We start from the raw sequence: 14,904 nt of genomic DNA, 5'->3' as shown, positions 1-14,904 counted from the left end.
TTAACATTAATATGCAGGATAAGCTATCAATATTTGATTGTGACAAATTGTTGATCCTGTTTTGATCAACTAAAACTTGTCTTCTCATGTTTTAATGATATGAATGCATCGTGACGTAGTTACAGTACTTGGCCAATCGTGTTGGCAGTGAGAAACTATACAAGGTCGCCCATAGCTCCTCCATTGATTAGATTCAGAAAAACTGGTAAGTCAAATTCCATTTTAGTTATTTTAAAGACATACTTTTTTCTAGATATCAGAATTTATTAATTTGGTTGAAATCACACACAACAAAATGATTTTCAAATGTCTAAATATGATTTTAAAAGAGACACTAAAAAATAATTTCACAGATCTGACCCAGCCCAATTAATTTAGTGCACTGAAAGGAATTTTCATATTCATAAAGTAATAGATCTTTTCTCCAGCGTTAAATGTAGGGGATATAATTATTTATTGAATATATTAATTTAATATATACGTTTAACACAGGGTGTCCGTAAAAGTACCTAGAAAATCCCTACCAAATGTCTGATTTAGCTTTCTGTAATTATAGCTTAATATCACATCCGCCATTGTGGTTGAATCAAGACAGAGATTATTGTTTACCGTTAGAGGATTTCTACCAATATTACGTATAAAATCAGTGCCTTAATCTTGGTAAATCAAAAACGTTTGAAGACGACGCTTGTTGTTACTTAGACCTTGTCTAATCTTTTAAGGGGGTTAATGATCATTCCACCATATTCCGTATTATCATTTCTGTTCAGTGACATGTTATGTTTGTATTCGGTATAGTTCACTGCTCCATATAAAGGACCAAATCGCTACTTTTGTAACATTCCATAGAACAAAATACAAAACGTGGACACGTATATATATTTTGGCGCACTAAATCTAGTAAGATTTACTTACTTATGAAGGTTAATATTGCACCTCGGGGATTATTCAATATGCATTTTTATGACGCCGTGAAACTTTTACAATTAGATCTAACTTGCACAGACATGAAAACGCCCTGAAATGCACACAAACTAGGTCAGGTATCGCGTCTTCAGTACCCCCGCAGAAAGCCCGCCAAAAATGAAGTGTAAAATTGCGCCTTTTTAAACTAAATGTTTAATTCTTTTGAAATAGATCAAATAAGACATTTTTGGTTTGTAGTACTATATACTATATAAGTTATCAACTATGTCTGTAGAAAATGAACTTGTAAAAGTTCGATAAAATAAGTTGATATTGTTAATTTGAGGCTATACCCGACTTGATCTTAAATTTCCATAGAGTATAGTCTACATAAATATCATATATTTTAAACCGGAGACAGCATCTGGTTCATTTCATTATTAGATATATTATCATCTCATTTGATCATTTGATGTTCTGTACTTCACTACCTGAAAAAATGGAGAATACAGAAAATCATTATTTTGTTGTAATAATAGATTAAACCACGTGTTATTGAGATATTAATCGATATCCGCGACACACACACACACAAACAGGTGTACACGTGTCCATTATTTGTGAAAAATTATTTTTTCATTTTCAAATAAAACATGTGACTTAATTTTCTAATAAAAGTACATTTTGTTGATTATATAATATAAATATTGACCTATTTATCTTTGTCAAATATTGTAATACAGTAGGGTACGAGAATGTAGATATATTGACACATATATTGTGTGAATGAAACATACCGCTCGAAAGATATAACAAGAATATTGATAGTCAGTGTATTTTAATATATGATATTCAGTGGTACGCAAACCTGTATAAGAAGTAAATCCTCGATTTGTTCATATCTTAGTTACTATTTGGGCCTCCATAAATATCGATCCAACAATTTATTAATTTTCATGCACTGCAGAGATCTTAAAGAAGATGTTTTAATTGATTTTTAAATAATGAAACACGGTGTAATTAAGTAACGTTAGACACAAATAAATACATAATATGTTTATAACTTAAAGGTACACGTGCTTCGGTACTTCCGCTAAGTGCGTGTCACATCATTGAAGTTTTCGCCTAACACAAATTATGCCGAAACCGCTCGTTCATATATTTTGAAACGATACACAAAAAACGTAAATATACATTGGTATCAATAAATGATCTTCTTCAATTAGCAAATTACGAGCATTTAAATATAGTTAGCATTTGAAACAAAAATATACTTCGGAGACTAAAGGGGAGATAATTTGTTTAAAGATTGTAGCCTCGAATGTCCAATCTAAAACTGCATAGTACTTTATTTATGGAATCCTTGAATTCGCAAGGAAGAGAGAGAGAGAGAGAGAGATGGGGTTTAACGTCCACTCGACACAAACTAGGTCATTTCGGGACTAATACACGGTTCAATTTTATTTCAATAATTCGCGCGTAGGGGTCTTTAGCAGTGGGAGGACCCGGCGAAAACCCACGAGGTTGGACAGGCGACCCTACTCCTTGTCACGTAATTCGCAAGGGACTAGATCAGTGGTTCTCAACCTTTTTTGGCCAACGGCACACCTTGGAACACATGAAAAAAATAGTGACACACCGTGCTAAATATATATGAAAAATATTTGAATTTTAAAAAATAAAAACATGATATTAATTCAGACGGCATACAACCATAGGCAGAGACTAGTCATAGGCACATAGTATCGCTCAAACTAAATAAAGAAAAACACAGCTATGAACTTATCAGTTGACACCAGTAAATACTCAATTGGGGTCACGTGTTTTTTTCATTTTCTTAGTGTGCCGTTCAAAATTTCGCGGCACACTTAGGAAGATCTCGCGGCACACCTGTGTGATGTGGCACACTGGTATAGAATCACTGGATTAGATAATATTAGTAAGTTAGTGTGTAGAACTTAAAAACTGAACTTGATTTTCTTTTCGAAAAAAACCCCCCAAAAAACAATATGATTTTTGAAACGAAAAAAGTAATGTTCATAAATTATATATCCGTAATAAATAAAAGCCTTATTCCCCTACCCGAAAACACAGAAATTCGATTTCAAATGGCTCCCTAACTTCGCGGTTGGGGGTTCGATTCCGGAGTTGGCTGAGAAAGTACCTTGGTTTTCCAGCGTGATTTCCCGTTGTCCGTGATGAAGGACAAAGGGCTTGACAATGAAAATTGCATAGTCGTTCGGATGGAACGAAAAACTAAGGTCCAGATTACATATATGTAAAAGAACCATTGACAGTTGAAATTCAATTGTTGTTCGGGCAACACTGTATGGCATATGGCAGTGTTTATTAGTCCAGTTGGCGCAGCCTGACAAGGACAGCTGTCTAGTCGTTCGGATGGGACGAAAAACCGAGGTCCCGTGTACAGATTGGCATGCACGTAAAAGATACCTTGACAGTTGGAATTCGATATAATAGTAGGCCGTAGTGCCGCTGTCCGGGCACAATTTCCCTCATAGCACACTGTATGGCGTATGCCCGTCTTCATTATCCCTGTACGGAGCAGAACAGTAGGACGTTAAACCCCATTTCATTTCGTTTTCCAGTTGGTGCAAAAAGTGGGGCGTTAAACTCCTTTTCATTATTTCATTCGTTTTGGCCATTATGCTTCCACCCAATATTTATACGCTTACATTCAATGCGTTCGTCGTCCGTCGAACCCTCTTGCAAACGTTCGATACAGTATCCTTCTTGTCGGGTTGTTAGTTTGGGGGCAAGGATGAGAGTCATCAAAATTCAAAAATTGTAGATTGCAAATTTCAGTGCTTTTTACCCACTTCCGTTTAAACCAGTTTTGAAACTATAGATGGGATTGTTCATTTGGATATGAGGAAGAGCCTTATCGATTTAGGGTTAAAATTTCTACTATGCTTTGACTTTGAATATATTCTTTGAATGGCATTTAGTAATTGGAACATAATCAAAAACACACTTTTATGGATAACAATTACTATGGTTTATTTCACTGCGACGTTTCAACAAGGTTTCACAAGTCGTTATCAAGCATATACACAAATAGATAAAAATGAGAAAGATATGAATATATATACAAACATCAGTGCGAACTATCCAATGGAATGCAAGGTGAGTGAGCATGATTAGCTATAACAAGCTATTGATGTAACAAAGGTGCATAATCATATATATTAGAGTTGGCTTATTGTACAATTAAAAGATGAAAGAGGGGATTAACCGAGATTAACAAATATTGAAACCATACACATTGTACCATAACTGAAACCAGTATATACTAAGAAAACATTCAAGAAGATCAAACTGAGGGTTTATAGAACTATATCGAAACCATAATCTTTACATTAATTATAACAGTTAAGAAATATAGAATTTTATGGTTGTGTTTTATAGTTAAGTAATAAGTTGCATATATGTATTTACAAGGTAAATATATATCAAAGTGTTGAGTAAAATATAAATAAATAACGATAAATTAAGCCGAATGCCCTATGATGAAACCTTTTATAATTATAAATATGAGTGGTAAGATATTGTAATTTGGTTACATAGACATAAAATACTGTGATTAGCTAAATAAATTGTAGAAAATAATTGAAACATACAAATTTTACATATTGATAACAGAGGATTATAAAATGTGAGGGTTGTGGGTATGGAATATACAATCGATTCAGTATTGGAAAATGCGAGTAGTTACATATGGTTTTGCATGGGGAATTACTTAGGGGGACTGTGTTTACAATTTAATAATGCGGTCATATGCTCTGGGGATATAGACGCCTGGGTCTCGATTCAGTTTCGGTTCATGTCTTCTAATGTTGATCGCCTCATGAATCCTTCTGTTTCTTTTGTTGTGGTGGTTCACAGCCAACGTTTTAACTTTGGTCCAATCGACCCGGTGCCGTGGGTTGTCATTCAGATGTTCAGCAACTGCAGATTGATTGGTGGGGGCTTTTCACATGTGTTCTTTCAGTCGGATATCTAATGGTCTTTTAGATTCTCCAATGTAACTTTCCTGGCAACTGCAGTTAATTTTGTAGACACAGCCTTTTGGTGAGAAGGGTTTGGTGGGGTTCAACTTTCCATTCGCTTTTGCCAAGTCTTTGGTTGTTGCGCCCTTCAAGAAAGTGGTTTCAATATGTGCTTCCCTTTTCAATAATCTTCTGATTTGGTGGGAGATGTTGCCGTGGAAGGGTATGAAGATTCTAATTGGAGGTTTATCGTTTTTGGGTTTATCAGGTTTTGGTAGGTCGGATAGTGTGGCATTGATGAGCTTGTTGACCATTTGTTCTGGGTATCCGTTGTGCTTGGTGAATACTTCTTTTAAGTGTTGAATTTCTTCGGGAAGGGATTCAGGGTCACAAATATTCTTGGCTCTTTTGGTTAAAGTGGTGATAATGCCTGCTTTAGTGCTGATGGGGTGATTAGATTGGTAGTGGATATATTGATCTGTATGTGTTGGTTTTAGGTACACTGATGTGGTGATATTGGCGTTCTCTCTTCTTACCAGTACATCAAGAAATGGGAGGCTGCTGTTGGTTTCATTTTCAATGGTAAACTTCATTCTTGGATGTTGGTTGTTGAGGTGATTCAGGAGGACGATCGCATCTTCTTCTTCTTTTAGCATGACGAAGATGTCATCAACCCTTCTGAGCCAGACCAGCGATTGAAAAGGAGCGGTTAAAATTGCTTCTTCCTCTAGTGATGTCATGTAGATTTCAGAAATCAGGGGGGATAATGGGCTTCCCTTAGGTAATCCATGAATCTGTTCATAATAATTATCTCCCCATGTAAAGTAAGTGGATTCCAGACATTGCTTAATCAGACGAATAATTGTGTCAACTTGTAGAGATGTATCCAGCGGTGTAGCGGACTGGTGGAGACGGGTTTCAAGAACTCTCAATGCTTCTTCTCTTGGTACGTTGGTGAATAGATCAACAACGTCGTATGTGAGCATTTTCCCAGGATTTCTGACATCTTTGACACGAAGACAAAATTCATTAGAGTCCTTGATGAAGGAGTCAGCTGTTTTCCCTAGTGGCGCGAGTAATTTGGATAAATACTTAGCTGTGTTGTAATAGACCGAGTCAATGGAACATATGAGGAGTCTTGCTTTGATTGGATTTTTGTGAATCTTAATTGATGCTCTAGCATATGGTGGGTGGGGGTGGTCTGGTTTAAACTTGTTGAGGATGCTGTTGGTGATTTTTTCTTCTTCCAAAAGTGACTTCAAATTTTTTTCGTAATTTTTAACATGTGTGTTGGTTGGATCTTTTCTGAGGCGTCGGTAGGTTGAGGTATCTTTAAGTAAGTCTTTAACAATGGTATGATATTCATCTGTGTTTATTACTACAGTAGCTTTCCCCTTATCTGCTGGCACGATTGTTATCTTTGGATCATTGCGTAGTTCCTTTAGTGCCTTCTTCTGCTTCTGGGTGATGTTACTTGGTTGCGGTTTGGCTTTAAGAAGTAGGTCGGTTACTTGATGTCTGAGGTATACCACTTTCCCACCTGGTGCTAACTGTCGCAGTCCCTTTTCAATATTGGCTATAATGAATTTTGTCTTCGTGTCAAAGATGTCAGAAATCCTGGGAAAATGCTCTCATACGACGCTGTCGATCCATTCACCAACGTACCAAGAGAAGAAGCATTGAGAGTTCTTGAAACCCGTCTCCACCAGTCCGCTACACCGCTGGATACATCTCTACAAGTTGACACAATTATTCGTCTGATTAAGCAATGTCTGGAATCCACTTACTTTACATGGGGAGATAATTATTATGAACAGATTCATGGATTACCTATGGGAAGCCCATTATCCCCCCTGATTTCTGAAATCTACATGACATCACTAGAGGAAGAAGCAATTTTAACCGCTCCTTTTCAACCGCTGGTCTGGCTCAGAAGGGTTGATGACATCTTCGTCATGCTAAAAGAAGAAGAAGATGCGATCGTCCTCCTGAATCACCTCAACAACCAACATCCAAGAATGAAGTTTACCATTGAAAATGAAACCAACAGCAGCCTCCCATTTCTTGATGTACTGGTAAGAAGAGAGAACGCCAATATCACCACCTCAGTGTACCGAAAACCAACACATACAGATCAATATATCCACTACCAATCTAATCACCCCATCAGCACTAAAGCAGGCATTATCACCACTTTAACCAAAAGAGCCAAGAATATTTGTGACCCTGAATCCCTTCCCGAAGAAATTCAACACTTAAAAGAAGTATTCACCAAGCACAACGGATACCCAGAACAAATGGTCAACAAGCTCATCAATGCCACACTATCTGACCTACCAAAACCTGATAAACCCAAAAACGATAAACCTCCAATTAGAATCTTCATACCCTTCCAGGGCAACATCTCCCACCAAATCAGAAGATTATTGAAAAGGGAAGCACATATTGAAACCACTTTCTTGAAGGGCGCAACAACCAAAGACTTGGCAAAAGCGAATGGAAAGTTGAACCCCACCAAACCCTTCTCACCAAAAGGCTGTGTCTACAAAATTAACTGCAGTTGCCAGGAAAGTTACATTGGAGAATCTAAAAGACCATTAGATATCCGACTGAAAGAACACATGTGAAAAGCCCCCACCAATCAATCTGCAGTTGCTGAACATCTGAATGACAACCCACGGCACCGGGTCGATTGGACCAAAGTTAAAACGTTGGCTGTGAACCACCACAACAAAAGAAACAGAAGGATTCATGAGGCGATCAACATTAGAAGACATGAACCGAAACTGAATCGAGACCCAGGCGTCTATATCCCCAGAGCATATGACCGCATTATTAAATTGTAAACACAGTCCCCCTAAGTTATTCCCCATGCAAAACCATATGTAACTACTGGCATTTTCCAATACTGAATCGATTGTATATTCCATACCCACAACCCTCACATTTTATAATCCTCTGTTATCAATATGTAAAATTTGTATGTTTCAATTATTTTCTACAATTTATTTAGCTAATCACAGTTTTATGTCTATGTAACCAAATTACAATATCTTACCATAAGCCAACTCTAATATACATGATTATGCACCTTTGTTACATCAATAGCTTGTTATAGCTAATCATGCTCACTCACCTTGCATTCCATTGGATAGTTCGCACTGATGTTTGTATATATATTCATATCTTTCTCATTTTTATCTATTTGTGTATATGCTTGATAACGACTTGTGAAACCTTGTTGAAACGTCGCAGTGAAATAAACCATAGTAATTGTTATCCATAAAAGTGTGTTTTTGATTTGACTTTGAATGTTTGTAAAAGAGACACAGAACACATTCGCGATGGAATGTTTTAAATTTTTTTTGAACGCAAATCACGGAGTAATCCGAGCGTTTACGTTCACATTATAACATCCTGTGAACATAATGAAATGGGGTTTAACGTCTAATTGTTCTGATCCGATTGGGCTCATGAATAAGGGCATGCCACATACAGTGTGCTACGAGTGAAATTGTGCCCGGACAGCGGCACTACTCTTATATCGAATTCAAACTGCTAAGTGTTCTTTTACGTGCAAGCCAATGTGTACACTGTACCTCAGATTTTTGTTCCATCCGAACGACTATATACTTTGTCCCTTCCCAGGTACTGACAAGGAGAATCACGCTGGAAAATCCCGATGAACTTTTTCAGCCAACACAGGGATCGAACAGAGGACCTTCAGGTTAGCGACCCAACGTCATACTCACTGAGTCATGGCGTCTCCCTTGTGAACATGATACACATGTAATGTGAGTTCTGGAAATAATATTTCAATCTTAAAATTGCTTATTCTAATATAAGAAAAAACCTGTCGAATTCCTAGATGGAATTTATTAAAACTTCATCGGATTGCTTAAGGGGATAAGGGTATACCTTATCGACATTCAAATTCATGAAAATTTGTGAACGAGATACAGGACAAAAGATTTTAAGGTTTTATGGTCTCTAAATAGTAGCAAATGTATGTTATCATTGGCTATGTTATTCAAATAAACCAAAGGGAAATGACAAGACAAAAGTTTTTGATAAGATGATATTGTTCGCGCGGTGATAACTCATCATTTCCTTGGCTCTTCACATTTATAACGTTACACAATGATATTCAAATTGTATCTATTATGGGAAAATCTTAAATCATTGTGTAAATATAATTTACCCCACACTGATTCGCAGTGAATATTCGCTAGGATTACGAAAGTGAAACAGATTGAATTTACCCCCCGTTACAGCTGATGCCCTTGGCTACGTCATTTCCCAAATGACATACCAATATTGTCTTGTATTCACGTCTCCTCTGACTCACCAGATTTTTTTTTTTTAAACTGAATGGAAAAAATATTTTATATTCGAATGTTTTTCATGAAAGTCCCAAATATGTAATATTTGTATGAATATATCAGTGATACGTTTGATTTCTTGGATTGGATATCATAATAGAGCCTACGCGCCAGTTGTTCAAAGCTCAAATTAGTAAAAACTGTTATGCGTTCAGTTATGAAACAGGAACTCTTCAATGAACTATTGATTATTGGGTGTTAGCTTGACCTGACGGACACGATCGATCTACACAAAATAGCTGATCGGTGGTCAAACTTGACTAAGCGCCGATGCTTGATGAAAATATGAGGACATTGTCATATCTTCGTTAATTTATGTATATTCACCACAACAATATATCGAAGATATAGGTCTTTGTAAATGATGTAATTATCACTTTCATAAGTTGTCACAGATTCACAGTACTTTGTACGTTCTTGCATAGTCCTCAATTATACTCATTTTATAAGTGTTTTCTGACCATCAGAATTCTGCAAAATCCAGGAAATGGCATTCAGGAGGTTCTAGATTCAAAAATATGTGGTGCTCGGCTCGTAGCTGCTTCACCCTTATTAGGGGTCTGTGCATCAGTCGGTCTCATTTTTGCTAAACTCTCCCCAAAACAAAATCGACATGTACTCCCCTGCTTATGGAGGCCATAAAGTTTTATGATAGGGGTGGTCTTAATGTGCGCATTCAGTTTTGTCTGTCCTTAAAAAAATATAGTTTAACATAGTGGGTTTTTTTTGTGACGTTTTCGGTTAAAATATTTTCTTTTTTTTTCATTTTTCAGAACAGTCCACTAACCAACAGTAATATTTCAAATTCTTTACGTGGTAAAAATGGCTCGTGAACTAGTGGATCTGGAAGAATTAGTTCGAGAATGGGTGGACGACTTTCCTTTTGACAGAGCCCAGAAGAAAGAATTTGACGCGGTTAAACCTCAGGATATAAACTGGGACCACATGAATGTTACCCATAACCCTTCTGAATACTTCGACTCGAGCAGGGCACAGAAACCAAAATCACACGTTCTGTTTACTGCTCATTTTACCAATGATACCGACAGACAACAAGTCTATGCTCTTAGGACAGAGCGGCGCACCAATTCCACCTGCGCCATATCATTGATGAAATCATACACCATTGGGGCCAGTGTGGAAATTAAGCTTACGCCCCCAAATCCCATCATCGAAGCTAATGCTGGGTTCCATGGTGAACTTTCTATGGAAAAGAGTGTAGAAGAGACATTTGAAGAGGAATTGACATGGTCTGTCGATAACCAAATTACGGTACCAGCTGGATTCATCACACAAGCTGATCTCGTCATTAAAGAAGACAGTTTTACGGGAGATTTTAAATCGGAGACAAAGTTTGATGGAAAAATTCATGTTGCATTGAGAAGTAGGAAAGACAATTCGGTAATCAATAATATTACTGGACGAGTACAAGATATATTTACCAAAGGCAAGGGCTTTAAAGTGGATAAAACCGGATGTTATTTTACTACAATTGGAAAGTGTAAATGCCGATTTGGTGTAGAACAGCACGTTAAACTATCTCAGAAAAGAATCAGTGTTGAGGAAGGAAATGAAGATTAGTTTATTTCTAAACAGTGCTTTCTTATAAAGTGATGTTCAGAATCTGTGTTCCTTTAAAACAAAACAATTATGGTGCAAATATTTTTTTTTATCAAAATCATATTATATGTGGATTGTATAACTCCTTGTACAGATTTTATAGTGAACATAATTGAATTGCTTTAAAATACTAGGAATGGTAAAGGGTTAGATGAGATTTAAATCATAAGTCTAATAATTAGTACCAGTCATAGTTATGCTCCTTTTACACCATGCTTCATAAATAAATTGTAATGTATGCACTAACTTCATCAATAAGAATCAAGAACAATTACCAAATGAATTATAACTCTTTTTGTGGTGGTGATTCTGATTCAATTGTATTTTTGGGTAAATTCTTAGAATTCTTACAGCCCAGAGTTCGATTGTCAAATCTGGTGCTTTGGATATTTACACAAGTTTTCTCTACATTATGCATGTTGAAAAATGTTTTCTTTACATATAACATCTTTTATATCAAGTGTAAGCTATTCTTAAGAGCATCAATATCACAGGCACTTGAAGGGATTAAAATAATACTTCTTACTACTGCTTTATTTTAATCCCTTCAAAGTTTTATTTTAATCCCTTCAAGTGCCTGTGATCAATATCTATAAGGTTAGCTCTCTCTCTCTCTCTGGGGGGGGGGGTTGGATGGCTGAATGGTTAGCAGGTGCGCGCTATATCATACGGTCTGTCATTGAGTCAACTGGCGGGGTTTCGATTCCCCGGTTGTACGTGACAAGGAGTAGGGTCGCCTGTCTAACCTTGTGGGTTTTCTCCAGGTCCTCCGGTTTCCTCCCACTGCTAAAGACCCATACACGCAGGCTAATGAATGAAATAAAATTGAACCATGTGTTAGTCCCGAAATGATCTAGTTTGTGTCGAGTGGACCTTAAACCCGATTTCTCTCTCTCTCTGCCAACAGTTCTTTGTTGATAATCCCTCTTCTATCTATCTTCAATGGAGCCAAAAGTAGGAGTTAAACCCTATTCAGTTATGTTGAAAATATTAAAAAAGGAGTGACATAAACTTTATCAAAAGATTTTATTCTAAAAGATAAAAGTAGTTAACAGATTCAAGTTACAGAGAATAAGAAAATAAAATTACACCTTGATACCCAAAAAATATAAAAGGCCAGATATTAAAAAAAAAGAAAATGATATTGAGCACAAAAATAGATATACATTTATAATCTATAAAAAAAAAAAAATAAACCTGAATATCTACAAGCCTTCAAAGTATAGAAATAAAATACCTTTTAACAAAAGTTTCTGTGACAATATAAGATGATTAAATGTTGAAGAATGAATTACCCAAATCTTTATAATAACATAATACATTTATCACAGTGTTCATTTGCCAACATGAAATTGTACTGTATTTATGATTTTCGAAATCTTACTGTAACATATCCTGACAAAAACTAAATAATTTTCAATATTGCATCTATTACATATTTTAAAATAATTGCTTTATACTTTCATTACAGTTTTTTTTTATATGTATCTATCCATCTTTAACATAATAATACTAAAAAAAAACTAATAGCAATAATCCCACCAAGATTATCCTATATATATATTATCCATATATATTCAATATAACCATTATTTATACAATATAAAGATGTTAATCATCTGTTTCAATACCACTGCCTTCGATATAGGTTTTCCAGGATTGATTACTGTCTGACTTCTTAAGATAAACCAAAATCCGATCCTCCTCTGGCTAAAAAAAGAAGATAAGAATATCATTAAGATACACATGTATATAAATATATAATAATAATTAATGCACAGGTACACTCAATAATATATATATTCATCTTTTCATTTGTTGGCTATATTACATTTCTTATAATGTTGCTTGTTAGGTAAAAAATAGTATTATAGCAATATGAAGTTATATATTTAATTTCCGAAAACAAGCAGTGCTGCTTTCTTCTATATTCCACCTTGTGACAGTGGTTTTCCAACAGTTGTTGACATGCATGTCCAATGTCTGGCTGTAAACAAATGAAGGCCACATGTGGAAAACAGGTCGCTTGTAATGTGGGCACAACACCGTCACAGACAGAATTCTAGCCGTTGCCGTTCAAATGTTGGCTATATAGTAAAACATATGCTTTAAATAAGTATAATATATAGGGTATGAAATTGTGGGTCCTCAGAATGCTTCTATCTATGTTTTCAACTGATCATTAGTGTTTTTGACGATATCACAAATTTTTAATCATTTAGTGTTATAATGTACCTCTATATAGCAGCTTGATGGTACAATATCATACGGCAGTCTCTTTATATCCAACTCTATATTAGTACCAGCTAAATTATCTTTACCATCTACTTTTACTGTTACTGTCCTGTCAATATAAATGTATAAAATAAATGTTCCATCTCCATTAAAAATGTTATTTTCATGCTTGCCCAAGTCTTAAATTAGTCTTTTTATCCTGCATTTTAAGAGAATTATTTTCTGAACTCAATTTAAAATAACTGGGAGCATAATTGTAGTAGAAGCTCTGATTAGAATTTGAATGTCTTGTTCTCTGTGTAATACCTTGAAAATGTTTTATCATTATACAATAATGTAATAGGCATAATTGTATTTTCATGAACCCCTTTCAAGGAAACGTAGTAGAGCTTTGTGTGCAATTATGGCTTAAAGGGGAATGCCTTTGGATGTTTTTCAGAGGTAAAAATTTACCTTTCACCAAATGCTGGCTCTTCAATATTTGCATTTTTAGCAACTTTTTTCTTTCCGAACAGTCCTCCTTCTTTCTTTACTTTCAGGCCTTTTACCTTCATAATAATATAAAGCCACCCTGAAAACTTCTTTTCATCCACAGCTTTCAATATAAAGAAAAATTGAAGCAATAAGGATATATTTATCAACTCAGCTTGATTCATAAAAGTAATTAAATGAAAATTTTGTGTTGCGTTACTTCCTTATTAAGCAACTGTCATATATAGAAAGTAGGTCTACTGGTCCAGGTGGGTCCCGCGGAGCCTATACTAATACAGGAGAGAACCTTTACATTTAAAAGAGTAAATTTTCTTCAGAAATGGCCTCAGATGCAAGACATTTGACTCAGGCTTTCAAAATTTTCTGGGAGAACACCACCTTCCCTGAAGGCTATGCGGTCAGTCACACCGGAACAGACCCCCCCCCACACACACACACCCCGGATCATTTTTCTGCACACACCCCTGCGATCGTCATCTTGTCGGAAAGCAGTTTTATTCAAGTTGACATAAAGTTCATTCATGTCATATTATTAGTATTATTTTGTCTCGGGGGCGCTTACTTGGTCTCAAGCCGACACCTCCCAAAAATGCACACCTATTCCTTAGCAAAAATCTTGCAATGGTTATGGTTGTCCTTAGTGATTGAATGTATTGAGGTTTGCTTTACATTTCTAGTCTAATATATCTGATCCATTACCATATGATGCCTCAGTATAGCCTTCTGCCATCCTTCCTGGCTTCTTTATCTTTTTGACGTGTAGTGTCGGCTGGCAATCGTAGTAGAATAGTCACGGTTCTGGCAACCTTGTTTTCAAGCTAATAGCTATATTACCATTGCCTTCCTTGTTTTTGTTTGGTTGCTAATGCATATTTCATTTCCTTGGCTGCAGCATTGAAAATTTCTTGGAAATAAAAAGAGATTTTTCCCCGAAACCCAAGTGAAAGTAAACTAGTTTACACCAGCTCCCTCTTGTGGAATCAGGTTACAGTTATTCCCCCTGATTATGGTAAGATAAGATAACATAAGATTTTGTTGTATCATAACACCCATTCCAGGCCGCATACAATTCATATACAGATAAGATAAGATAAGATAAGATGTTTATTGCATCTAAACGTCCATGAAGGACAGCATACATTCATATACACTTAGACATAGTCATATACATTCAATAATACGTAATATATAGACAACTCAATACATTCATACAAACAGTATACTACATGTACAACTGTATATCAAATAGTAAGTGCAGGAGG

General features: G+C 35.8%; 1 protein-coding gene and 1 long non-coding RNA gene across 2 annotated transcripts; one reads left to right on the top strand and one right to left on the bottom strand.

Annotated features, from left to right (window-relative positions):
• The first annotated feature begins 46 nt into the window (after positions 1–46).
• Positions 47–12,111, top strand: LOC126817338 (uncharacterized). The gene is made up of 2 exons (XM_050544219.1): positions 47–205; positions 10,069–12,111. Exon 2 carries the CDS (start codon positions 10,118–10,120, stop codon positions 10,874–10,876), a length of 759 nt encoding a protein of 252 aa, XP_050400176.1. The 5' UTR covers positions 47–205; positions 10,069–10,117; the 3' UTR covers positions 10,877–12,111.
• LOC126817339 (uncharacterized) lies at positions 11,925–14,617 on the bottom strand. Its single transcript, XR_007678980.2, has 4 exons — positions 14,342–14,617; positions 13,604–13,745; positions 13,151–13,259; positions 11,925–12,625 (listed from the first exon to the last, which is right to left on the bottom strand). It is a non-coding gene; the product is annotated as an uncharacterized LOC126817339 (long non-coding RNA).
• Positions 14,618–14,904: the final 287 nt, after the last annotated feature.

This window comes from Patella vulgata, chromosome 4, assembly GCF_932274485.2.
Source record: "Patella vulgata chromosome 4, xgPatVulg1.2, whole genome shotgun sequence".
Lineage (NCBI taxonomy): Eukaryota > Metazoa > Mollusca > Gastropoda > Patellidae > Patella > Patella vulgata.
The sequence above is the reverse complement of the archived record's forward strand: the minus strand, read 5'-3'. Positions and strand labels throughout refer to the sequence as shown.

Excerpts from the sequence above, each read along its gene's own strand:
- LOC126817338 (XM_050544219.1), top strand. The coding sequence starts at position 10,118 with ATGGCTCGTGAACTAGTGGATCTGGAAGAATTAGTTCGAGAATGGGTG.